At 39.1% G+C, this 26,214-nt stretch overlaps 1 protein-coding gene across 1 annotated transcript in view; it reads left to right on the top strand.

The window, feature by feature from the left end:
* Window positions 1–26,214, top strand: part of GRK3 (G protein-coupled receptor kinase 3) — a 138,098-nt gene that overhangs the window by 91,108 nt on the left and 20,776 nt on the right. The window contains exons 10-13 of the mRNA XM_063086772.1: window positions 4,669–4,747; window positions 6,414–6,544; window positions 8,756–8,850; window positions 13,057–13,164. Coding sequence (XP_062942842.1) covers window positions 4,669–4,747; window positions 6,414–6,544; window positions 8,756–8,850; window positions 13,057–13,164 — 413 coding nt within the window. The remainder of the gene's footprint in view (window positions 1–4,668; window positions 4,748–6,413; window positions 6,545–8,755; window positions 8,851–13,056; window positions 13,165–26,214) is intronic.

Below are 26,214 nucleotides of genomic sequence, written 5' to 3' on the forward strand. Positions count from 1 at the left end.
TAATATTATTCAAATAATCACTAAAATGTGTAGATAATTGAGACATGCGGCATGAGCTGAGAAAAACAGGCACATGGTGCTTGAGGGCATTCAGCAGGGTAGAGATGTCAGTGAGTGCTCCCCAGAGTCACAGTGACCTGGGGAGGTGCTACATGTGCCTGTGCCCCAAGCACACAAGGTTTGAGGAATTCAGCAAGGGCACCATAGCAAGGCTCTGACGTGATGGGGTGACGGTGCAAGACGAACTGGACAGAGACAGGCCAGACCAGACCATAAAGATCTTTCTAGGCCATTATTGAGGATCTTAGAAAATCTTACCGCAGACAGAAGCAAAGTGTTTTTTCAAGTCGGAAGACAGCATGATAAGCCTTGAACTTTGAAAAGATTGCTCTGACTACAGTGTGGAAAATTTTGTTAAAGAAATATTTCATGGTCCTATTTGATCAAAATTTTATGGAGAGTTCCTGCAAAATGCAAAATGCAAGCTATTTTGCTCACTACTGTTAGGAAAGCAAAGAAGGTAGTTCCTTGCTCAGGAGCTTTACTTAAGGGTTTGCCTCTGAAAATCCACTAGCTCTTATTTACCTCTGATTTGTAATCAAGGCAGATCTTCTTAACTATAATTATCCTTGGAACTGTTTCAACACCATTCATTAGATTGGCACCTATTGTTGCATATTGGTCAGTATTTGGTTCTTTGTGTCACAGTCTCCACATGAGACTCATTGTAGTGTCTGCTCAGCACCTTGAGAGATGAGGGATTGTAGCTGATGGGTTCTGTAGAGGTAACCCAATCTTATTTCCTTAACTGCACATTTATTTTACACTGTATCAAAGGCAAATACAGCCAGACATTAGTTAAAGCAGTGAAAACAGATTTTATTCAGTAACCACTGACATTCAGACTTGTGCAGAGGGGACTGGGTGTTTTAAAGGGAGAATGGGGGTAGGCGTAGACTGCAGGGCCTTGAGCAGAGTAAGGGAAGTGAAAAATTATAAAAAGTGGGAAGGGGGCCTTCGTCCATGTGAACCCTATCTGAGTTTGCTAACTGGTGCTTATGGAAATTAGGCTCCTGCCCTCCTGCAAAGGCTGGGAGACAGGGACCTTATATTCAGGTGTTGGCTGGAATAAAGAGTAAATTCATTTGGCAGCCTTGAGTTTTCTCAGGCAGGTACGTCAAGGGGGTTTAGGATCATCCTAGGGATGCAGTCTTGAGCTGTTCAAAACTATGTTAGAGTTTGTTCAAGTCTTTGTAGGTCAAGGTTGAGGCCTAGTTAAAAAGAGGGCCAGAGTTTGGTCAAGGAAAGAATCTTTGTCAATTGCTAGAGAAACCTTGCCTTTATAGGCAGCATAACACAGAGAGAAGAACTCTGGAGAGGGTTAAGAGATATGGGATTTGAATCTTGGCTGGCTACCAAATTTCTTTGTGACCTCAGGCAAGTCATTTCCCTTTTTGGGGCGGGGGGCAAGGGAAGGACAGGGGTACTTAGTTTCCTTCTCTTTAAAATAAAGAAGTCAGATCTGGTGATTATTTTAAAGAGCCCTTCCTACTTGGATAGCTTATGATTTTAAATCTAAAATGCATGTCCCATCTTGATAACATAATATTAAGGAGACTCTAACCTTTTGCTCTTTTCTCAGGGCCTTCATTAGAAGGATCATATACCCTCATGTTCAGAAATCCCCTTTGGAAGGGTCTGCTTGTCCTTCTGGTGAAGTGGGTGTGGTACCCAGCTCAAGGTGGAAACACCCTCGCTTTACTGAGTTCTGGGTCCACCTACTTTTCTGCTCATCAGACCAGGAACAAGAGTGTGTGGGAAATCCCATTTAGGAAAGAGCATGATATTTGGAGCAGAATGAGACAGCCAGCATCAGCAGGCTGATGGAAAGGTCTGGTTCCAAATAGGGCACTGCCTACCAGAAAGGCCACAGGTCTTTTAACAGAAAAAGGATAGCACCTGAATTTTACCTATCTGAGGCAAAATAAATCTTGACATTAGTAAATGCTTTCACTGTCTCAACAGAACTCCAAGGAAAGCTAGGTAACCATAAGATGAATTTTGTAATTCATTCTGGAGTAATTTTCTCTGGGAGATTTATGGAAATTGAGTTCAAGTTCATGATTCTTTAGTATATAGGAATGTGTTAACTCAAAATTATCTGTCTTCCCTTAATATAAGGTTTTAACAATGCAAATTTTGTTTATTATATTGAAATTTGAACAGTTTATTTGGAATTTAAGTTTGCTGTGTCTGTTAAGAAAGTAGATGTAGATAGTCCAAGCCATTTTTCTATTTGAATGGGTTTAGTGGCAAGTATACATTATATGTAAAGAATCTAACTAGATCTAGTTACAGTTCTAGCATGACACTGATGAGTTTACACAAGGGATCACATGCATGTCTGCAGCACCCAGATCAAGAGATAGAAAGTGACCAGTCTTCCAGGAGTGCCCTGTCTGTCACTAACCCCACACCCAAGCTAACTGCTCTCTAGATTTGTAACACCGTAATTTAGCTCTACCTGTGTTTGAACCTTATATAGATCTACTCTTTTGTGTCTCATTTCTCTCACTGGGTATTATTTGTAACATTCATCTGTGCTGTTGCACATAGCAATGTCTTGTTCTTATAGCCATACAGCAGGGATCAGCGAGCTATGTGTGGCCTGGGGACCACCTCCAGCTTGTGGCTTTATTTTGTACAGCCCATGAACTAAGAATGGTTTTTACATTTTTAAAGAATTGTAAAGAAAATTGATGATCGAGACTGAGTGTGACCTGCAAAGTCTAAAATAAAAGGTTTAGGCCTTTGCAGAAAACATTTGCTGATTCCTGCTCTATAGTATTCCATTGTATAAATATACCACACTTTATCCATTCTACTGTTGATAGAAATTTGGGTTATTTTCTGATTTGGGCTATTTTGAGTAGTGCCATTATGGATATTCTTGTGCGGGTCTCTTGGTGCACAAAAGTACAGATTGCTGTTAGGTATCAACCTCTGAGTGGAGTAGCTTTGTGATGTTCAAGCTTAGAAGATACCATCCAACAGTTTGCTAAAGTCATTGTTGTCTACTCCCAATAGCCATGTATGAAAGTTCCATTCACTCCATACCTTCCCAACACTTGGTATTGTCAGTCTTTTTAATTATAGCCATTCCTGTGGCATTTAGTGATAAGGTGATGTGGTTTTAATTTGCCTTTCCTTGGAGACACCTGAGGTTGAACATCTGTTCATAGGCTTGTGAACCTTATGGTATCCTCTTGTGTGAAATGCTTATATAATTTTTTTGTACCATTTTTCTATTGGATTGTTTGCCTTTTTCTTTATTGATTCATAAGAGTTCTTTATATATTCAAGATATAAGTCCTTTGTATATGTATGAATTGTAAATATTCCATTCTGCAGCTTGTCTTTTTACTCTCTTAATGGTGTCTTCTGATGAACAAAAGTTCTTAATTTTATTTTGGTCTAATTTATCCATATTTTTGTTGTTAGTGTTTTTTGTGGCCTGTTTAAGAAATCTTTACTTACTCTAAGATCATGAAGATATTCTTTTTTGTTTTCCTCTAGAAGTTTTTTTGTTTTTCTTTCACATTTAGGTCTACATCAATTGGAAGTGACCTTAGTCTATGGTGTGAGGTAGGGGTCAAGGTTCATATTTTATTATACAGATATCTAATCCCTCCACTACCATTGATTGAAAGGCCATCCTTTCTTCCTGCCCTGTTCTGTTACCTCAGTCACAGATCAAGTTACCATTTATCTGTGGTTCTGTTTTACGATTCTATCTTCTGTTCCATTGATCTATTTGTCTGCACTTTGGCTAATATTACACTGTCTGAGTTACTGGTGCTTTATAGTAAGTCTTAAAATATGGCATTCTAAGTTTTCCTGTTTTATCTTCAAGAGTATCTGAACTTTTCTTGGCTGTTTACATTTCCATACATAATCAGCTTGTCAATTTTCATTTTATTGTTTAAATTTTTTAATTTTTTGGGCAACTGGTCAGTATGGGAAACTGAACCCTTGACCTTGGTGTTACAAGGCTGTGCTCTAACCAACTGAGCCAATGGCCAGCCCCAATTTTCATTTGAATTAAAATTGCATGGATTCTATAGATTAATTAGGGGAAAATTGAAAACTTTACAATCGTGTTATTTAATCCCTGATGATGGTGTATTTTTCCACTTTCAAAAGCTAATTTAATTCCATTTTTATTCTCAGTATTTCAGAATAATCACACAGATGACATTCTCTCCCTCTCTGTGGTAGGGTTCTTCCAACTTCAGAAGCAGAGATTGAAATGGATATTTGACCAGGTAGAACCACAAAACGTTGACCAACAAAAACATTTGCAAGACAGTAACAGTTTTCAGTAGAATTCAGTCTTTTGAAGAGTATGTAATAAGAATAGAATCATGATTGAATTTGAGTGAGAAAGGACCTTCAAATTCATCTGCCCCAATTATTAATATGTCTCTTTGCATTCTATCATGTAACCAGATCCGTTTACTGTGACTTTTGAAGTTAACATGTAAGGTGTCTGTGCTCAATGCATGGGGCACTGGCATAGATACAAATTCACAGCGCAGTGTTTGGTGGCAGGTGTGCTTTTCAGGACAGCTTTTACTCTTCTTAAAAACATTTGTTTTTTTGCTCTAGGACTGTCCTTTCATTGTTTGTATGACCTATGCCTTCCATACTCCAGATAAACTCTGCTTCATCCTGGATCTGATGAACGGTAAGCAAAACTTGGGAAGTCCGAATACATTGAAAGACTTTGCCATGATGTTAAATCTTAGCATGCATTAATCTAGACAGACTGGCAGTTTGGGTCTTTCACATATTTAAGTTCTCCCTGAAGGATGACCCTTCAATTTATCTTTCAATTTTCCATTAAAATTCATTTTAAAATATTCACTTCAACTTCCCTCTGAGCCTCCCAGTTTTTCCCCAGGAAGTTAGATTTTCTAGAAAAGATTCTCATAAAATACTTTCAGTGATACTTCATTTTCTGGAATGCAGCTGGCCTAGATCTTTAATTAGCTTATTTCCTGGTCCTCAACTTTTAGGAATGAAATACTTCATAAGAATACAGTCCAAAGATAGAAATGTATTTAAAAGCCAACTTTGAATGACTGACTTTGAGCCAGTACACATTTTAGTCCAACCTTCTGTATCTTCTAAATCTGCAGTACTGTACCCTGATTTTTTACACGGTGAGAAATGACCTTGAGAATGCTGGAAAATGTTCAGCTAGAAAAGTAGTTTTCTAATACTAGAAAGTAACATGGTATACATTCAAAGTGTTTTGTGTGTGTGTGTTTATGTAACAAGAGCTGAAATAAAAAGGCATACAATTCAGCAACTCAAATGCTTAGTTTTTTTGAAGTTCACTTGAAGTCTTGTTATTTTTTGAGTGATTGATTTAAAACCAGATCTATATAAAAACATGAAGGAATTTCATGGACATAATAATGAGCAAAAGAAGACAGACACAGCAACATATATCCTATATGATCCTGATTATGTGACTGTCGGAACAGGCAACACTGATGGTGGGAGAGAGAAGAAGAGTTACCTTTGCCTGACCAGGGGCTGGGGGCTCAAGTATTGACTAGAACGGGCACCAGAGAGCTTTCTGGGATGCTGGAAATCTTTTACATATTGATCTGGTGGTGGTTCTTCAGGAATATGTGTGTGTGGAGAGGGATGATACCTGTCAAAGTAAGAGCAGTAAAGTTGGACACATTAACTTTTATAAATCAGTAGAGGCTTTTCCCTTGTAGTTAATAAAAGCAGCCCCTTACCCTGTTGGTGGCATTTTCTCTCTGTAACTTAAGGCTGTATGATTATTTGCTTTTCCCAACATTTTATTATGAAGAATTTCAAACATAGCAAAGTTGAAATAATTTTACTGGGACACCCAAATACCCACTACTTGCATTTTACCAATTAAAATTTTACTGTATATGCTTTAGGAAATGTCTATCCATATGACTGGTTTTTGTTTTTTTTATTTTTTCTCTGTCCACAGAGCCCATTGCTAAGCCATCTGGTGGATCACTCCATAGGTTGTTTCAGTTATTAGACAGGATTTCAGAAATCAGAGCAGGTTAGCTAGTTCCTCCTTGTGATGGGGTATCTGGGAGCTGAGCTGCCAACCTGAGTATGGTGGCTCTGTTTTGTTGTATCGTCCCTCACATTGTTGCATTTAAGACTTCTCAATGGTTATGTTTCTAATGGTTAAAGTGTTTTGCCAAACTGCAGAAATCAAAAATAGGTATTTTGACAAAGCAGAAGCATAGTTCACCTTTTTCTACTGCATCCTGACTATTTGGGATGATTACCATGTTTGTTTCCTATAAATTAACATGTTTGAATTCATTCTGCTTCTCTGATGCCAGGGGGCGATTTGCACTATCACCTTTCACAGCATGGGGTGTTTTCGGAGACAGAGATGCGATTTTATGCCACTGAAATCATCCTGGGGCTGGAACACATGCATAATCGGTTCGTTGTATACAGAGACTTGAAGGTGAGGATGGGTGACAGCCTCATGCTGCATATAGTAGGTATTGTGCTAACAGCCCTCCAGAAGTCCCCTTCTCTTTCATAGAGTCCTGTTGTTTTTCTGCTGTCTTAGCAGCTTGACAAAGTTATTAGCTGTGTAATGTTGGTCTCTTGTAGACCAAGCTCTGCAGGGACAGACCCCTGTCCTTCCTGGTTGTCATTATAACCTCAGTGCCTATGACAGTGCCTGCGGCAGCACAAACACTAAGTCAAAAATTTTAATTGATTAATTAATGGAAAGCAGGGAAGGAGTTTTTGCTGTTGCCTATTTTATAATTAATTGTAATTCAGTTAATTAATTTTATAATTAATTGTAATTCAGCTAAGCAGCTGATTTGGCTATGACTCTCTGTAAGAGCTGGAGAGGTTCAAAGATAAACAAGCAAAGAACATATATTTTATGAGGCTTGTCAGCTGGTGAACCAAGATGCAGAATGGCTGAGTCCCACCTCCTCTGAGGTGAGGCTGATCAGTGAGGGGTGGATTGCTGATCAGCCTACAGATTTTCCTCCAAAGTCCACTCTCTTCACATTATTTTGAGATGGCATAAAAAATCATTAATAGATTTTTAGATCCAGTAACTACATAACCTTAGATTGCTGTGCTTGGGTTTCTGTTCTTGTCCTCTGTAGAGGTTCACTGGACTTGAAAGTATGAAATAGGCCTATTCTGAGTTTTCCCATTGCACACTGTGGTGTTTGGTCCTGAATTCTACATGAAAGAGGGAGTTAGGAGATTGCTTAATACATCCATGATGACACTTATGTAGTTGTGATGACCAACAGTCTGAAGTCAGGGATGAAGACAAAAGGGACCATAATAAATTATAGAAATGATAGTACAAATATATAAATGACTAAATAATAATGAAAGGAAAAATGATAGGAGTGACAATTTGCCAGTAGGATGAGAAGCCTCCAGGAGAATGTGTTTGCCTCTCATTTCGGATTCCTCTTTGAGTGAAACTGCAGTGGGTAACTGAAATGTACGGGTTGCATTCCTTTCTCTAAGGAGCTAAGAGGTTATGATTAGCTTTTTAAGGTTACCTTCTAAAATATTGTAAAAATTACATTTTTTCTCACAAAATAGTTTGTGAATTTTAAAGCTTTCTATAAGGTTAAAGAATTATTCCCTTAGATTTTATACGAGTAAAAAGAAGAAAAGATATATTTTTATTGAATTAGAAATTAGTAGACATCGGTCGGCATGTGGCATTTTATTTCCTTATGTGAGTTTTGCAGAAGAATGAAGTACATGCTGAAGGCCCATGAAGTCCTATTGTAATACATTTTAATTTAAATCTGTAACTAGTTTCTAATCTTCTTTATGCTGAATTTTTGTTTTCTAAGCTATTTAGTAGGCAGTGGTATTATTTAATTTCTATTCAAACTTAATTCTAGTCACTCATGATTATTCATGCTTCAATTTTATAATATCATGCTATTGTTTTTATTTCAAGCAAAACAATAGTTGATCTCCAGCAGAAAATATTATTAAGATGACTGTAATTTGATGTATATTAGGGGGAGAGAAGCTTTGTTTTCCATGATTATACTGCCTAAATCTAATCTTAATGGATACATTTCATAAGAGTTATGTTCAAAATTGTATTTGGTCATTTGGTGAGGCCCTATGTTGATGATGTACAAATAAACAGAAATGACATTTATCAGGATTAGTGTGACACTGTTGAAAGTTTTGATTTCTTAGGTCAGTATTTGTACAGTATTCTTGCAAGATTCCTTTCTATTCTGTGCTTCGTGGCCTCATTCTCTAAAATCCTTATGGGTCACATGAGCCAAGAAGCCAGAGGACTCACTTGCCATTGTCAAGAGGCTGTCATGGCTGCACAGCTGCACAGTAGCTCTTGGGACGAGGAAAAGGAGATGCGTTATCTCTGATGAAGTGTGGTCGTAACCCTCCTGGGTTACCTGCCCTGTGTTTCATTTTCTAATGAGTAGAATCCTTTGCCTCTATCATGACCACTTTCCAGTTGCAGTTAACATTAGAAATGTTGTTCTCAGTATCATGCCTGACTTTGATGTGATAATATGAAGCTATCATTCATGATTAGGAACAAACTATGTCAGTCAATCAGTGTCTATGGATTTAGATGCTCTCAAAGCCCCTGTGGCCTTTGGGGGACTCCTGAAGATCATCTTCTCTTTCTGTTTAGCCTGCAAATATCCTCTTGGATGAACATGGACATGTAAGGATATCAGATCTCGGTCTTGCCTGTGATTTTTCCAAAAAGAAGCCACATGCAAGTGTGTAAGTAGTTCACTGACTGTGTTCACTGTCGTTTCTCTGATGTGACTCATTTAATCAGTCTGACACCGGCCTGGCCATTTGTTCCCTTTCGCATCACCAGTGGTGATTTGCAATCTGTGATAATGCCAGGTCAGGGAAGAGCCCATGTTGCAGGTTGTGGGAGAGGAGATAGGAGTGTTGTGCTTTCTACCACTGTCTGCAGGGGTATGAGTTGACCCACAGTGTAAATGCACCTGCTCAGGGGCCAGGGTGTTCTGTCAGAAAGAGTCAGCCCAAATACATGCTGCCAGTGGGACCCAAGTCAGTCAGACAACCTCTTGGACCCTCATTCTCTTCATCTCTAAAGTAGAGGTAATTACAAATCCCTTAAAGTTGTCATAAGGATAAATGAAAGAACCTTGGTGCCAAGGAAGGGGCAGAGACAGCTGCAGAGAACTCTCCAAGAAGGCCCTTGGGGGCAAGTTCTCTCTCTACTCTTCCTCTACTCTTCCTTCTTTTTCAAAAAGGCTTTTCTGTTTTTTTTAAAGAGAAAGCAGGAATCTTTTTTTTTTTTTTTTTTTAATTTAAGCAAATCATCTATTTGCAGTTCAGGCTTTTAATAAAAGTCATATTGTTAGATTTGGGTATGGCACTAGTCCTTTAATTTATCATGTAGGGTTAACTCCTGAGGCCACAGCCTTCAGGCAGCATCTGACACCTTGCGGGTGCTGACTGCTTCGAGGGTGGCCCTGCTTGATCAGCACATGTTGACCTGGCCCAAGCACTACTTTCTGAAGCAGGGGTGGTTAACAAATCAGCAGGAATCTAACACTGCTCTTCCAGGGCTCTGTAGAAATGGAAGAGAATACACACTTGTTTTCATTTCTCTTCAGTATCCGTTTATCTGGGTGGAAAGTATGGATGTGGGTGCAGTTTGTGGAAAAGCAGGAAACTTTTGCTTTATTTTGTCTCTATTTTAAATATCTCATTCTTAGCACTGAATCTTTTAAAATTACATTTTATTGGACATCTTGAGCTAACAATCACCTCTGTGTTGAACGCTCTTGAAGAAACTCCCAGGAGTCTCATTTTATGCATCCATGCAGAAAATAAACTAGACCTTTCTCTTCGTGGAACTGAAAGTAAAGTGGTTCTGAATTGCAGTACTTTATGAGGGACTGTATTAAATCAGAATTGTCTTTTAAAGCTCTGATCAAATGTTAACAGTGAATAGCACCATTTCTGTAAACATATTTCTCTTTTTCTACAGAACCTGGGATATGGTGATAAAAGCATTAGCATTTTGCTAGCACTTTACAGTTATTATGCCAGAACCTGTGGTTGTATAAGCTTCTCTCAGGGAGTTCATCAGGCATTTTTAAGAGTCGTTTGAATTTTTAATGCCACATCTATTTGGTATGCTAATTTCTTCAATTTTGTATGGTCAGAACTAAATATGAATTCAAGAGTTTATAAGAGTTAATCTTCCAAAGGAATTAACTTTCAGATATGGGGTTATTTCCTTATAGGGCCTAGCCCACTTGACTGTAATCCGTGTCAGCTCTGAGCAGTGGGCTGTTCTTTGTCTGCTGTGGAAAGCACAGTATTTGAACAGCATCTGTAAAGGGGCAGGATTGAGAAGGTTGGTTTCCATGTTTAAATGATGATAGTGAGGCCACTGCTTAGAAAAGATAAATGCACAATGAAATATTATATTTTTAGATAATGGAGGCATTTTGGGGGCTAAGAACAAAGGCTTTGGAGTGAACAGATCTGGGTTTGAGTTTCTCTTCTAAGTTGTATAAGCCTCATTTTTCTCTTCTCTATAGAGGAGATAACAATGATGCTTACCTCATGTGATAGTTACAAGGGTTAGGTCAACTAATTAATCCGACAAGTATTTACCATTCTCTGTGTGCTGGGTGCTGGTAATGCTGCGGTCAGTACAACAGACCCAATCCCTGACCTCCTGGAACCAGCAGCCCGGGGAACTATGTCCATTAAGTGCTAGTGTGTGTTGAAGTGGCGGTGCTGGGAGCAGTCACTGTGTTATTAGGTGAAGGTCCACTGTGCTGTCCCAGGCATGCATAGCTAGATGCTTTGAATATGTTATTTTCACAGAAACCTCATAAATTATAGATATTAGTATCTACTTTTTATGGTATGGAAATTGGGGTTCAGAGAAATTAAGTAACTTGAACAAAGTCACATAGCTGGCACACTGTGGAACTAGAATTGCAATCTAATTCTGTCTGATTACAAAGCCTGTACTCTTCACACTATATGGGTGAACTCCCTGAGGCTTTGAAATGATCTACTTAGTACTAGATTAAAGAATTTTGGCCAGAATTTCAACCTGAGCTTCATTTCTCAGATCTTTTCAAAGCTGTAGATGTGATCTTTGGACTCCATCTAGCAGCCAGCTCATCTACAAAGTAGTGTTAGGTTGGGGTTCCTGATTTGAACTTAAATTTAATCCACTTAATGACAGAATCACAAATTATCATGAGCTAGAAGTTAACTGTGGAGTAGCCATGAAAAATCGAAGGACAACTCTTGGAATTGAACAGATGGTCAGTGACTAATTTGAGTACTAGCTTATTTTATCTAAGAACACAAAGCTGTGTCTCTTGCCCAGTGTCTTAAAACATTCAAGTGTTCTTTCAGTATTAATAGTACAAATCTTTAGCAGAATGGGTTAGGAAGCATTAGTAGCTGCCATGCAGGCAGAATCGGATAACTACAGCAGCAGACAATTCGGCATATAGCTTTAGTTTTGCCTAATGTAAGCTTGGAGAACTGATTTGCATTAACGTATTTTACTTATTCTTGTAGATATCTTTCCATTCCAGAATTGTGATTTAATCCTGAGAATTAAAGATTAAAAGGTCACTACCAAGGGCTTTCCAGGCAAGACTGAAATTAAACCTTCCCAGAAAATGGTTTGGATGCTCCTCATAGAAAGCTCTGGTGCTCTCACAGCATGGCTCAATGACCTCACACTGTCACACTTTAAATTTCAGATGATAGAGCTTCCCAAATGCTAGACCTGCCTCGATGGACCAGTGCCCATTTTCACTGTTTGATAAAACTCTTTCAAAATATACCTCTTAGTCAGAGAGTCCCGGACCTAGAGGTGATCCAAGATCATTTTTCTGAGCAGATTCTCACTGTTACTGAGCATAAGTAAGTTAAGAAATGATTAGACTAAGATAAGAGTGGAGATTTAAACCCCCAGTGTGGATTGAGTTCTTCGTATCAGCCAGTGCTATTCTCAGCCCACGGCATCCACACAGCAACCCCGAGAGGTGGAGGTGTTATCTTATTACCCACTTGATTGATAGGGAAAATCAATGAAGGATGAAGAGGTTGTGGGGCGTACATAGAAAGGGCTCTTGAAGGGCCCTTTTGGGCTGTGTCTTGGAAGTTTTCCATGAACTGCTCTCACTCTTCAGGGTGGAGTAGTACATGCTCAGCTCCTCAAAGACAGGTGGAGAGTCACAGAATGGGAAGGGCTTTCAAATTGCAGGTAGTGCAAATTATACATAAAATGGCTGTAGTGATTTTCTCAATTTCCTAAAAATCACCTTCAAATTTGGTTAGCATTGTGTCCTTTGACCTTTAGCAGTTTTTAAAACCTGACACATGGTCTCTCCATCTTAAGTACTTGTGGGCTTGTGGGGCCTATCACCGACTGCAACCAAGTAGGTAGTCCCCGCCCTTAGCACATGTGAGCTCAGGTTCTCAGCACGGTGGTGGCACTGCACAGGAGCTGATGTGCCCATGCCTTCAGGGTTCACAGCTCTGTGGTATAGTTGCCCATTCATTGTCCTTTCCTTCTTCCCCTTCCCCTGCCTCCCCCTGCCTGCCCCAATCCCATGCGTCTCTACACAAGAGCTCTTGAAAGGGTGGGAGAACTTTAGCTCTTCATAGATGAGTACAGAAGGACTAATGAGATCCAGGTTTCACCTCCTAGACTCGGAAGCTCACAGTTTTCATATTTCATATGGTAATTCATTTAAGTTAATCACATGCTAAAAAAGGCAGGAGAGGTTGTTTTCCCACTGGACGTTCAGTGGATCATGTTGTGCTGAAGCACAATTGTCCCCTCTCCTTGTTTACAGTTGCTGCCATCTGATGAGTGATGCCTGAGCCTCTTGACCAGCTGTTAGAATTTTATAAGGTGGGCAAGCTCTGATAACTGCATGTACACTCTCTTCTCCCTAGTGGTACCCATGGGTACATGGCTCCCGAGGTGCTGCAGAAGGGGACCGCGTATGACAGCAGTGCCGACTGGTTCTCCCTGGGCTGCATGCTCTTCAAACTTCTGAGAGGGTGAGTGAAATGTGTCCTTTTAGCACCATCATCATGGCCTGTTCCAGGATCCAAATCAAGAATATTTAGAAATGAGTAGACCCTAATGTTATTTTAAATCAGTGATCTTTAAGCCACATGCTAATCTGGGAGGTGGCCATGGTGGTTCTTTCTGTCTTATCTGAGTGAGATCTGCTGTCTCATAAGCTTATAGATAAAAGCTTATGGCTTAGTACTTTTGTTCCAAACCATGTAGGAATCACAACACTTTTAAAACCAAAATAAGACTGCTTTGAAATATTGCCATTGATAAGCCATGTTCTGGGAATAAGTATTGTTTAAAAATGTGGATAACTGAAGAAGGTAGGATCACTTTTCCCCCCCTAGAAGTTAGTTACTTATGATTCTCTTGTGAGCTTAAAGCATTTTGAGGGTTACAAAAAAAGAATGAAGACCAAAAGTAAACCCATCTTAAAAGTAAGCATTTATTTGTAAACATGCTGAAATTAATTTGTGTTTTTAAAGCTAATATTATGTACTTTACCTTTGTTCTAAACCACCAAAGGTGATAAAATAGAGTGGAAAAGACTGGGATAGGGAAGCACTTTCAAAATATATTCTCATACTGAACACTTAACAATTATGTTCATGTTTCCATTAATATTAAGACGTTTTAGCCAATTTTAATGGAAAGCTTAAGGTTTAAAATTTTTTTAATTCTTCACTCACAATGACATAAACAGCACTTCACGTGAAAATGTCCTAGTCAAGATTTTCCTTTCAACATCCCTCCTATGAACGCGTTCCTCACAGTGGGCTAGACTTGTCTCATTTCTGTCAGAAGCCTATGTGAGTACTGCTGCATCTTCTTCTATTTCATGCATTCTGAAGAAAATCTGGATTCCATATTCCCCCCAAACTAGGCTCTGAGAACCCTTGCTGTTTCCTCAGGACTCCGGTCATCCATCCCCTTGTTCTCTGCCCACCCTATTCACTTGGGATCTAAAAATCATATTATTGCTTAGGGAGTCAGGTCCTGTTACTCCGTAATTGAATTGTTGTATTTGTGGAGCCTGGATGGCCTTAATTCATGTCATCAGACCAGCTGACCTAATTAGAGAGTTCATACAAAGCAGACCAGATAAAGCATTTCCCATGAGAGACACTTTCCCCCCAGTGGAGCCACTCTTTGCCTTTGATCTCTGCTAGAGATGGAAGTGGAGATGTAGAATCCATACTCGTAGAATGTGGGGATGGTAAACTCTGTGCAACAGCTAAGCCATGGAATGCAAAAATCAACAGTAAAATATAGCAGGGAAATCTGCAAAGCCTCGCATTTAGGGCTTTATTTACTTTTCTACTTTATTATTCTATCTATTTGTAAAAATATCCATGCATATAGGCCAGGGAGGATTTAGAATAACACTAATTTTTAAAAGGTTGGAGGGTTTTGTTTCATTCTTACGTCTGTATAATCCAACAGTGTGATTTGTGGCTGATAAAGTGAATTCATCCCTATTTGGCCATAATTCAGGTTTGGAGCACTGAATTGGAAGATATTATTTCTCTTGTGAAGCCCTTGATCATGCTTGATTGAAGCATTAAGTTCAGTGTGGCTCCTGTTGAGAGAAGTCTTGGCAGATAGAAAGACACCGGGAGGATGGTTGTGAGGCTGGGACGCAAGGGATTAGATGAGAAAAGGATGATGAAAGAGCTACTAGAAACTATGGCTCACATGGAAAGATTGGAAGAGCTGGGTACAGAGCTTAGGGGGCCGTGATGCCTGGCTCCAGCTACTGCAAGGCCATCATATTGAAGGGGTTGTATTCATGCTGTATAACCCCAGAGGATGAGCATTTTAAGGAGGAAAAAGGTTGCAGTTTAATGCAAGAATGTCCATTCAAACATTTGAGTTACCCAGTGAAGGAGCGTTCTGCCTTATAAATAGCAAGTTCCCTGTCTGGTGATCACTTATGGAACCTGAAATAGGAAGAATCTTTTCAGTGTATGATAGATGGGATTTGATGAATCTTCCCCACTAAGTTTTATGACCTTATGCCATTCTTTCAATCACTTATTCAGAAGTTGTTCATGGATATGATATAGTGCTAAAATCAAAGAACAGGAAGTACTTTTTGGCTTAAGTGATTTAAATTAAACTTGATAAGCATTTATTAAGTACTTGCAATACATGAGACTGTGCTTGATGCTGTGGGAGAAGGAAGAAAGGAAGGAAGGAAGGAGGGAGGGAATAAGCAAGGAAAGGGATCAGAGGGAAGGAAAGGAGGGAGGGAAGAAAAGGGGAAAGGGAACACACCTCATGCAGTCCTGGAAGATGCAGTCCAAGAGAAGAGGTGGAGATGAACACACAGGGCTATGAGCTGGATGAGCCGTAGCGACGTGCTGGGGGAGCACAGATGTGGGAGACCAACTGTAACTTGGAAGAGCAGGCCCCACCTCGTGTAGGAGATGGTATGTCAAGTGGGCTTTCGGAGAAAAGATGACAATACAAAGACATGGGATGGAGAACAAATGTGCTTTCCATGTGGAGGGGACAGTAGGAGCAGGGTGTTCACCATCAGTGACCAGCAAATGATGGGTCAGCTGTTTCTCAAGAGGGGATGGAGGCTGAGAGAAAAGGCATGGAAGATCAGGTAAGGACTGAGGAGGACCTAGAATCCCATGCTGTGGAATTTGGCCCTTATTTTTGAGGCCCCAGAGACTTTTCAGCAAAGCAGTGACAGGATGGGGGGTTTTTCAGTGAGATGACCCTGGCAGCATCATGAACACTGGCAGGACAGAAATGGGAGGCAGGTGTAAGAGCCTGGGGCTTGAGCTAGCCCAGTGGCACTGGGACTGGAAGGGGGCGAATGACGACAGTATTGTAGAGGTAGAGTCAGCAGTACAAGGTTTTTGTAGGGTTTTTTGTTTTCGTTTTTGTGTTTTTGGTTTTTTAAATAGATGCTTGGATATGGAAGGATAGGAGTTAAAGATGGTGCTGGTCTAGATTCAAGATGATCGAGAGCATAGTAATATTATTACCAAAATCAATAGTTGTAAAATTTCAGTGGTTCAAATTAAACTAATGTTTATTGAGGGCCTTTCAGAAGCAAAACCCTGTGATGGAGTCAGCAGAGGGTGGGACTGTGCACAGGAGCCTTCGTTGCCTCAGCTGTACACGAGGGGATATTGTCACCTGTTCTACTTTCGCAGAAAGTCGCACGTGGGAAAACCTCAAGGCTATGTCTGTGAGCATCCTATGCATTTTTCATTTGCTATATAGAAGGGAACCCCTAACAGCTGTTTTTTTTCTCAGGCACAAGGAGCCTAAGATACAGAAACAAGTGGAGAGGAGGTTGAGTGGGCAGAGCACTGGCCTGATGGGGCCTCCTGCATGCTGGCCCTGGGAGCAGCCTGTGCCCTCTGTGTCCTACTACTCTTATGACCACTCAGCTCTCATCTGCCACCCCAGGGGCACCTAGCAATGCCTGGAGACAGTTTTCATTGTCATAACGTTGGGAGGGGCTGCTATTGGCATCTAGTGGGTAGAGGCCAGGGATGCTGCCCAACATCCTACAGTGAACAGGGCAGCACCAACCACCCCAGCAAAGAATTACCCAGCCCCGAATGTCAACAGTGCCGAGGTTGAGAAACGCTGCTCTAGAGCAAGTCTCTTCTCCCTCCTTTCCATATCTGTGAATTAACGTCAAGCCGGTTGTCATCAAGTGTCTTTCACTTTTATTTTTTGTGGTTTAATGTTCTTTGCACTGACTAAAGTGCCCCATTGCTTCTGCTGAAACACTTTTCTATACCCCTTATTTTGTCTTGACTCCCTAAGGGAATACTGCAAGGCATTTGGAGAAGGAATCTGGGTGGAAAAAAGTTGGCAAGGCTTGGAAAGGTGTTTTGCCTTCCTGGACTCACAGTGATGAACTGAGCCTTTTACGTGCAATATTTTGGGTGCTGGTCACTACTGACATTTAAGATGACTTGGTCAGACATTTAAGAGTATCTGTGTATGAAGATGTGTCCATGTTGCAGATGTGTGGAACTGCTGTTGTGATCCTCAATCTAGATTTAAAATGTCTGTTAAGGAAAAGAATTGTTGTGACAGTGGCCTCAGTCTTAAGCTTGTCACCACTGATGATCTATCCCTGGAAGTGTCAGACATAGGGAGCAGCCTGGGGGTTAGCCTGGGGAGAGTTGAGTGATGCCTGTGGTTATTGAGCTTGTTCCATGTAGGGAAAGTAGGAATGTTTATAAATATTGTGAAGCTATTGGCTTAGGTTCAAAATGCATATTTAATGCAACATGCAATCTTTTTGGTAGTCTAAAATTAATATTTGGTATGAGAGTTTTTAATCAGTTGTAATTATAAATGTATTGTTTCCCTGTGAATATGATATATCTAATGTGGTATGTGTGTGTGTTTCCCCATAATTTATGATATCTTGAGTGATTTCCCAGCTTGTTTGGGGGAAATGTGTGGCTATCTCAGTCTGGAATTCAGAAAGCTGCACTTGACCACTGCCCTTGTGAATTCTGTTCCCACAACATTCCTGATGCAGCCAGAATGTTGCATGTGGTGTTGGGAGGACTTGGCTCTGCGTTGGAAGCTGTTGACAGGCCTGTTACTGTCTCCTATTTAAAGCAGCTGCACCAGGGAACAGCTGTGATCACACAGGATCTGTGAGCACCACGTGCCTCACTCAGAATGGAGATTATTACTATCGTAGGTTTTCTTTAACATTTTCCAAAATAGAAACCCAGTCTTTGGCTTTGTTCACAAAGAATAATCAAGAATACATTGGAAACAGATGTGCATCAAGATTTTGACTTAAAAGACCAAACTTTCTCAACACTGCAGCATAGAATTGAATAGCTGAAAAGCATTTTCCGATAGTTTCTCATTGAGTTGGACATGGAGTCGCTATATTTATAAGTGAGATTTGCAGTGATAGGGCCCATGTGTTGGAAATGTTTTTGGCATCACTAACTTTAACTCCAGTCCCCTTACAAGCCTCTGTGGTCTCATGAAAGACGTTAAATTTAGCACAGAGCGTTTGTGTCAGAACACAGCAGGCCTTTTCTGCAAAGTCAGGGCACAGCCCTTTCCTTCCGGCATCAGATGCAAGCAAGGACAGGGGTCAAGTGCAGGCAAGAATGGGGGTCCAAGGGCAGAAGTGGGATCCTTTGGCTTTGCACACAGGAACCAAGTCAGAAGGATTTGCCAAAACACAAGATCTTTACTTAATTCATCTTTATACATTAAGGAACACGGTGGGGTGGAAATAGCTGTGTCAAGCAGGAAGACTAAGATTTTAATAAAATGTGATAAACTTTGATTCCTTTTCTTTGGGATTGTAAACATGTTAATATTTGTGTAGATTTTTTATAAAAGATGATACAAGTATGATGTTTTAAAAAATTATAACATTTTATAAATAACATTGTTTTTATATCCTATTAGCTTTTTTATTTTTTTATTAGAAACATTTTTATTTAAATTCAGACAATAGAAACGTATCACAGAAAAAAATACAGAAATTTGCAACAACAGAATGTAACTTGGAAAATTAGCTAATGAGAAGAAGAAAAGATATTCTTATTTTTATCAAGTGATTTGTTAGTTTTTTATTTTTTTTATTTTTTTTTATTTTGTCGATATACATTGTGGCTGATTATTGCTCCCCATCACCAAAACCTCCCTCCCTTCTCCCTCCCCCCTCCCCCCCAACAATGTCCTTTCTGTTTGCTTGTCGTATCAACTTCAAGTAATTGTGGTTGTTATATCTTCTCCCCCCCCCCCGGTTGTGTGTGTGTGTGTGTGTTTGTGAATTTATATATTAATTTTTAGCTCCCACCAATCAGTGAGAACATGTGGTATTTCTCTTTCTGTGCCTGACTTGTTTCACTTAATATAATTCTCTCAAGGTCCATCCATGTTGTTGCAAATGGCAGTATTTCATTCGTTTTTATAGCTGAGTAGTATTCCATTGTGTAGATGTATCACATTTTCCGTATCCACTCATCCGATGATGGACATTTGGGCTGGTTCCAACTCTTGGCTATTGTAAAGAGTGCTGCGATGAACATTGGGGAACAGGTATACCTTCGACTGATGATTTCCATTCCTCTGGGTATATTCCCAACAGTGGGATAGCTGGGTCGTGTGGTAGATCTATCTGCAATTGTTTGAGGAACCTCCATACCATTTTCCATAGAGGCTGCACCATTTTGCAGTCCCACCAACCATGTATGAGAGTTCCTTTTTCTCCGCAACCTCACCAGCATTTATCGTTCAGAGTCTTTTGGATTTTAGCCATCCTAACTGGGGTTAGATGGTATCTCAGTGTGGTTTTGATTTGCATTTCCCAGATGCTGAGTGATGTTGAGCATTTTTTCATATGTCTGTTGGCCATTTGTATATCTTCCTTAGAGAAATGCCTACTTAGCTCTTTTGCCCATTTTTTAATTGGGTTGCTTGTTTTCTTCTTGTAAAGTTGTTTGAGTTCCTTATATATTCTGGATATTAATCCTTTGTCAGATGTATATTTTGCAAATATTTTCTCCCACTCTGTTGGTTGTCTTTTAACTCTGTTAATTGTTTCTTTTGCTGTGCAGAAGCTTTTTAGTTTGATATAATCCCATTTGTTTATTTTTCCTTTGGTTGCCCTTGCTTTTGGGGTCGTATTCATGAAGTCTGTGCCCAGTCCTATTTCCTGAAGTGTTTCTCCTATGTTTTCATTAAGAAGTATTATTGTTTCAGGGTGTATATTTAAATCTTTAATCCATTTTGAGTTGATTTTAGTATACGGTGAGAGGTATGGATCTAGTTTCATTCTCCTGCATATGGATATCCAGTTATCCTAGCACCATTTGCTGAAGAGGCAGTCCCTTCCCCAGTGAATAGGCTTGGTGCCTTTGTCAAAGATCAGATGGCAGTAAGTGTGTGGGTTGATTTCTGGATTCTCTATTCTATTCCATTGGTCAGTGTGTCTGTTTTTATGCCAGTACCATACTGTTTTGGTTATTATAGCTTTGTAGTATAGCTTAAAGTCAGGTAGTGTTATGCCTCCAGCTTAATTTTTTTTGCTCAGCATTGCTTTGGCTATGCGTGGTCTTTTATTGTTCCATATAAATGTCTGGATAGTTTTTTCCATTTCTGAGAAAAATGTCTTTGGAATTTTGATGGGGATTGCATTGAATTTGTATATCACTTTGGGTAGTATGGACATTTTCACTATGTTGATTCTTCCAATCCAAGATATCCAAGCATAGGATATCTTTCCATCTTTTGTATCCTCTCTAATTTCTCTCAGCAGTGGTTTGTAGTTCTCATTATAGAGATTTTTCACCTCCTTGGTTAACTCAATTCCTAAGTATTTAATTTTTTTGGTGGCTATTGTAAATGGGCAGGCTTTCTTGATTTCTCGTTCTGCATGTTCACTATTGGAGAAAAGAAATGCTACTGATTTTTGTGTGTTGATTTTGTATCCTGCTACTGTGCTGAAATCATTTATCAATTCCAGCAGTTTTTTTGTAGAGGTTTTAGGCTGTTCGATATATAGGATCATGTCATCTGCAAACAGGGACAGTTTGACTTCATCTTTTCCAATCTGGATGCCCTTTATTTCCTTCTCTTCTCTGATTGCTCTGGCTAATACTTCTAACACTATGTTGAATAGGAGTGGTGAGAGTGGGCATCCTTGTCTAGTTCCTGTTCTTAAAGGAAAAGCTTTCAGCTTTTCCCCATTCAGGATGATATTGGCAGTGGGTTTGGCATATATGGCTTTAATTATGTTGAGATACTTTCCCTCTATACCTAACTTATAGAGGGTCTTTGTCAAGAATGAGTGCTGAACTTTATCAAATGCTTTTTCAGCATCTGTAGAGATGATCATATGGTCCTTGTGTTTGAGTTTATTAATATGGTGTATCACATTTATTGATTTGCGTATGTTGAACCAACCTTGCATCCCTGGGATGAATCCCACTTGATCGTGATGAATAATTTTTCGTATCTGTTGCTGTATTCTGTTTGCTAGTATTTTAGTGAGGATTTTTGCATCTATATTCATCAAGGATATCGGCCTGTAGTTTTCTTTTTTGGTTATATCTTTACCTGGTTTTGGTATCAGGATGATGTTTGCTTCATAGAATGAGTTTGGGAGATTTGCGTCCGTTTCAATCTTTTGGAATAGTTTGTAAAGAATCGGTGTCAATTCCTGTTTGAATGTTTGGTAAAATTCTGCTGTGAATCCATCTGGTCCTGGGCTTTTCTTTGTTGGGAGTCTTCTGATAACAGCTTCAATCTCCTTTATTGTTATTGGTCTGTTCAAATTTTCTGCGTCTTCATGGTTCAGTTTTGGGAGCTTGTGTGTGTCCAGAAATTTATCCATTTCCTCCAGATTTTCAAATTTGTTGGCATATAGTTGTTTATAGTAGTCTCGAATGATTCCTTGTATTTCAGATGAATCAGTTGTAATATCGCCTTTTTCATTTCTAATTTTTGTTATTTGAGTCTTCTCTCTTCTTTTTTTTGTTAGCCATGCTTTTGAATTGTTTTTTGGTTTTCAATTTCATTCAGTTCTTTTTTTTTTTTTTTTTTAATTTTATTTTGTCGATATACATTGTGGCTGATTATTGCTCCCCATCACCAAAACCTCCCTCCCTTCTCCCTCCCCCCCCCCCCCCCAACAATGCCCTTTCTGTTTGCTTGTCATATCAACTTCAAATAATTGTAGTTGTTATATCTTCTTCCCCCCCCCCCGGTTTGTGTGTGTGTGTGTGTGTGTGTGTGTGTGTGTGTGTGTGTATGTGTGTGTGTGTGTGAATTTATATATTAATTTTTAGCTCCCACCAATAAGTGAGAACATGTGGTATTTCTCTTTCTGTGCCTGACTTGTTTCACTTAATATAATTCTCTCAAGGTCCATCCATGTTGTTGCAAATGGCAGTATTTCATTCGTTTTTATAGCTGAGTAGTATTCCATTGTGTAGATGTACCACATTTTCCGTATCCACTCATCCGATGATGGGCATTTGGGCTGGTTCCAACTCTTGGCTATTGTAAAGAGTGCTGCGATAAACATTGGGAAACAGGTATACCTTCGACTTGATGATTTCCATTCCTCTGGGTATATTCCCAACAGTGGGATAGCTGGGTCGTGTGGTAGATCTATCTGCAATTGTTTGAGGAACCTCCATACCATTTTCCATAGAGGCTGCACCATTTTGCAGTCCCACCAACAATGTATGAGAGTTCCTTTTTCTCCGCAACCTCGCCAGCATTTATCGTTCATAGTCTTTTGGATTTTAGCCATCCTAACTGGGGTTAGATGGTATCTCAGTGTGGTTTTGATTTGCATTTCCCGGATGCTGAGTGATGTTGAGCATTTTTTCATATGTCTGTTGGCCATTTGTATATCTTCCTTAGAGAAATGCCTACTTAGCTCTTTTGCCCATTTTTTAATTGGGTTGCTTGTTTTCTTCTTGTACAGTTGTTTGAGTTCCTTATATATTCTGGATATTAATCCTTTGTCAGATATATATTTTGCAAATATTTTCTCCCACTCTGTTGGTTGTCTTTTAACTCTTTTAATTGTTTCTTTTGCTGTGCAGAAGCTTTTTAGTTTGATATAATCCCATTTGTTTATTTTTCCTTTGGTTGCCCGTGCTTTTGGGGTCGTATTCATGAAGTCTGTGCCCAGTCCTATTTCCTGAAGTGTTTCTCCTATGTTTTCTTTAAGAAGTTTTATTGTTTCAGGGTGTATATTTAAATCCTTAATCCATTTTGAGTTGATTTTAGTATATGGTGAGAGGTATGGATCTAGTTTCATTCTCCTGCATATGGATATCCAGTTATCCCAGCACCATTTGCTGAAGAGGCAGTCCCTTAGCCAGTGAATAGGCTTGGTGCCTTTGTCAAAGATCAGCTGACAGTAAGTGTTTGGGTTGATTTCTGGATTCTCTATTCTATTCCATTGGTCAGTGTGTCTGTTTTTATGCCAGTACCATACTGTTTTGGTTATTATAGCTTTGTAGTATAGCTTAAAGTCAGGTAGTGTTATGCCTCCAGCTTAATTTTTTTTGCTCAGCATTGCTTTGGCTATGTGTGGTCTTTTATTGTTCCATATAAATGTCTGGATAGTTTTTTCCATTTCTGAGAAAAATGTCTTTGGAATTTTGATGGGGATTGCATTGAATTTGTATATCACTTTGGGTAGTATGGACATTTTCACTATGTTGATTCTTCCAATCCAAGAGCATGGGATATCTTTCCATCTTCTTGTATCCTCTCTAATTTCTCTCAGCAGTGGTTTGTAGTTCTCATTATAGAGATTTTTCACCTCCTTGGTTTACTCAATTCCTAAGTATTTTATTTTTTTGGTGGCTATTGTAAATGGGCAGGCTTTCTTGATTTCTCTTTCTGCATGTTCACTATTGGAGAAAAGAAATGCTACTGATTTTTGTGTGTTGATTTTGTATCCTGCTACTGTGCTGAAATCATTTATCAATTCCAGCAGTTTTTTTGTAGAGGTTTTAGGCTGTTCGATATATAGGATCATGTCATCTGCAAACAGGGACAGTTTGACTTCATCTTTTCCAATCTGAATGCCCTTTATTTCCTTCTCTTCTCTGATTGCTCTGGCTAGTACTTCCAACACTATGTTGAATAGGAGTAGTGAGAGTGGGCATCCTTGTCTAGTTCCTGTTCTTAAAGGAAAAGCTTTCAGCTTTTCCCCATTCAGGATGATATTGGCTGTGGGTTTGGCATATATGGCTTTAATTATGTTGAGATACTTTCCCTCTATACCTAACTTATAGAGGGTCTTTGTCAAGAATGAGTGCTGAACTTTATCAAATGCTTTTTCAGCATCTGTAGAGATGATCATATGGTCCTTGTGTTTGAGTTTATTAATATGGTGTATCACATTTATTGATTTGCGTATGTTGAACCAACCTTGCATCCCTGGGATGAATCCCACTTGATCGTGATGAATAATTTTACGTATGTGTTGCTGTATTCTGTTTGCTAGTATTTTAGTGAGGATTTTTGCATCTATATTCATCAAGGATATCGGCCTGTAGTTTTCTTTTTTGGTTATATCTTTACCTGGTTTTGGTATCAGGATGATGTTTGCTTCATAGAATGAGTTTGGGAGATTTGCGTCCGTTTCAATCTTTTGGAATAGTTTGTAAAGAATCGGTGTCAATTCCTGTTTGAATGTTTGGTAAAATTCTGCTGTGAATCCATCTGGTCCTGGGCTTTTCTTTGTTGGGAGTCTTCTGATAACAGCTTCAATCTCCTTTATTGTTATTGGTCTGTTCAAATTTTCTACGTCTTCATGGTTCAGTTTTGGGAGCTTGTGTGTGTCCAGAAATTTATCCATTTCCTCCAGATTTTCAAATTTGTTGGCGTATAGTTGTTTATAGTAGTCTCGAATGATTCCTTGTATTTCAGATGAATCAGTTGTAATATCGCCTTTTTCATTTCTAATTTTTGTTATTTGAGTCTTCTCTCTTCTTTTTTTTGTTAGCCATGCTAATGGTTTGTCAATTTTATTTATCTTTTCAAAAAACCAACTTTTTGATTCATTGATCTTTTGAATTGTTTTTTGGTTTTCAATTTCATTCAGTTCTGCTCTGATCTTAATGATTTCTTTCCGTCTGCTAACTTTAGGTTTGGATTGTTCTTGTTTTTCTAGTTCTTTAAGGTGAAGTGTTAGGTTGTTCACTTGCCATCTTTCTATTCTTCTGAAGTGAGCGTTTAATGCAATAAATTTTCCCCTCAATACTGCTTTTGCAGTATCCCACAGGTTTTGGTATGATGTATCATTGTTTTCATTAGTTTCAAGAAATTTTTTGATTTCCTGCTTGATTTCTTCTTGGACCCATACGTCATTAAGTAGAATGCTGTTTAATTTCCATGTGTTTGTATAGTTTCCAGAGTTTCGTTTGTTATTAATTTCTAGTTTTAATCCATTGTTGTCTGAGAAGATACATGGGATAATTCCAATTTTTTTGAATTTATTGAGACTTGATTTGTGACCTAATATGTGATCTATCCTGGAGAATGACCCATGTGCTGCTGAGAAGAATGAATATTCTGAGGTTGTTGGGTGGAATGTTCTGTAGATATCTGCCAATTCCAATTGGTCTAGAGTCTTGTTTAGATCTTGTGTTTCTCTACTGATTCTTTGCCTAGATGATCTGTCTAATATTGACAGTGGGGTGTTCAGGTCCCCTGCCATTATGGTATTAGTGTCTATTTCCTTCTTTAGGTCTAATAGAGTTTGTTTTATAAATCTGGCTGCTCCAACATTGGGTGCGTACATATTTATGATTGTTATGTCTTCTTGATGGATCAGTCCTTTTATCATTAAGTAGTGTCCCTCATTGTCTCTTTTTATGGTTTTTAGTTTAAAGTCTATTTTGTCAGATATAAGAAAAGCTACTCCAGCTCGTTTTTCTTTTCTGTTTGCATGGTAAATCTTTTTCCATCCTTTCACTCTTAGTCTGTGTGAATCTTTATGGGTGAGGTGGGTCTCTTGTAGGCAGCATATAGTTGGGTCCTGCTTTTTGATCCAGTCGGCCAGTCTGTGTCTTTTAATTGGGGAATTTAAGCCTTTTACATTAAGAGTTGTTATTGAAAGGTGTTGATTTATTCCTAGCATTTTATTGGTTGTTTGGTTGTCTTAGGTGTCTTTTGTTCCTTGCTTTCTGATTTATTGTTTGGTTTCTGTGTTTGTTGGTTCCTTAGGTTGTAGATAGCATTTTTGTTTGCTTGTTTTCTCTTCATGGATACCATTTTTATTATACTAGTGGGTATTGATTTTTCTTGGGTTTTTATGGCAGTGGTAGTTATTTTTCAGGAACCAAACCCAGTACTCCCTTGAGGATTTCTTGTAAGGGTGGTCGTGTGGTAGTGAATTCCCGTAGTTTTTGTTTGCCTGAGAAATATACTATTTGCCATTCATTTCGGAAGGATAGCCTTGCAGGGTAGAGTATTCTTGGCTGGCAATCTTTGTCTTTTAGTATTTTGAATATATCATCCCATTCCTTTCT

The sequence above is a fragment of the Cynocephalus volans genome, chromosome 2 (assembly GCF_027409185.1).
Source record: "Cynocephalus volans isolate mCynVol1 chromosome 2, mCynVol1.pri, whole genome shotgun sequence".
NCBI classification, from domain to species: Eukaryota; Metazoa; Chordata; class Mammalia; order Dermoptera; family Cynocephalidae; genus Cynocephalus; species Cynocephalus volans.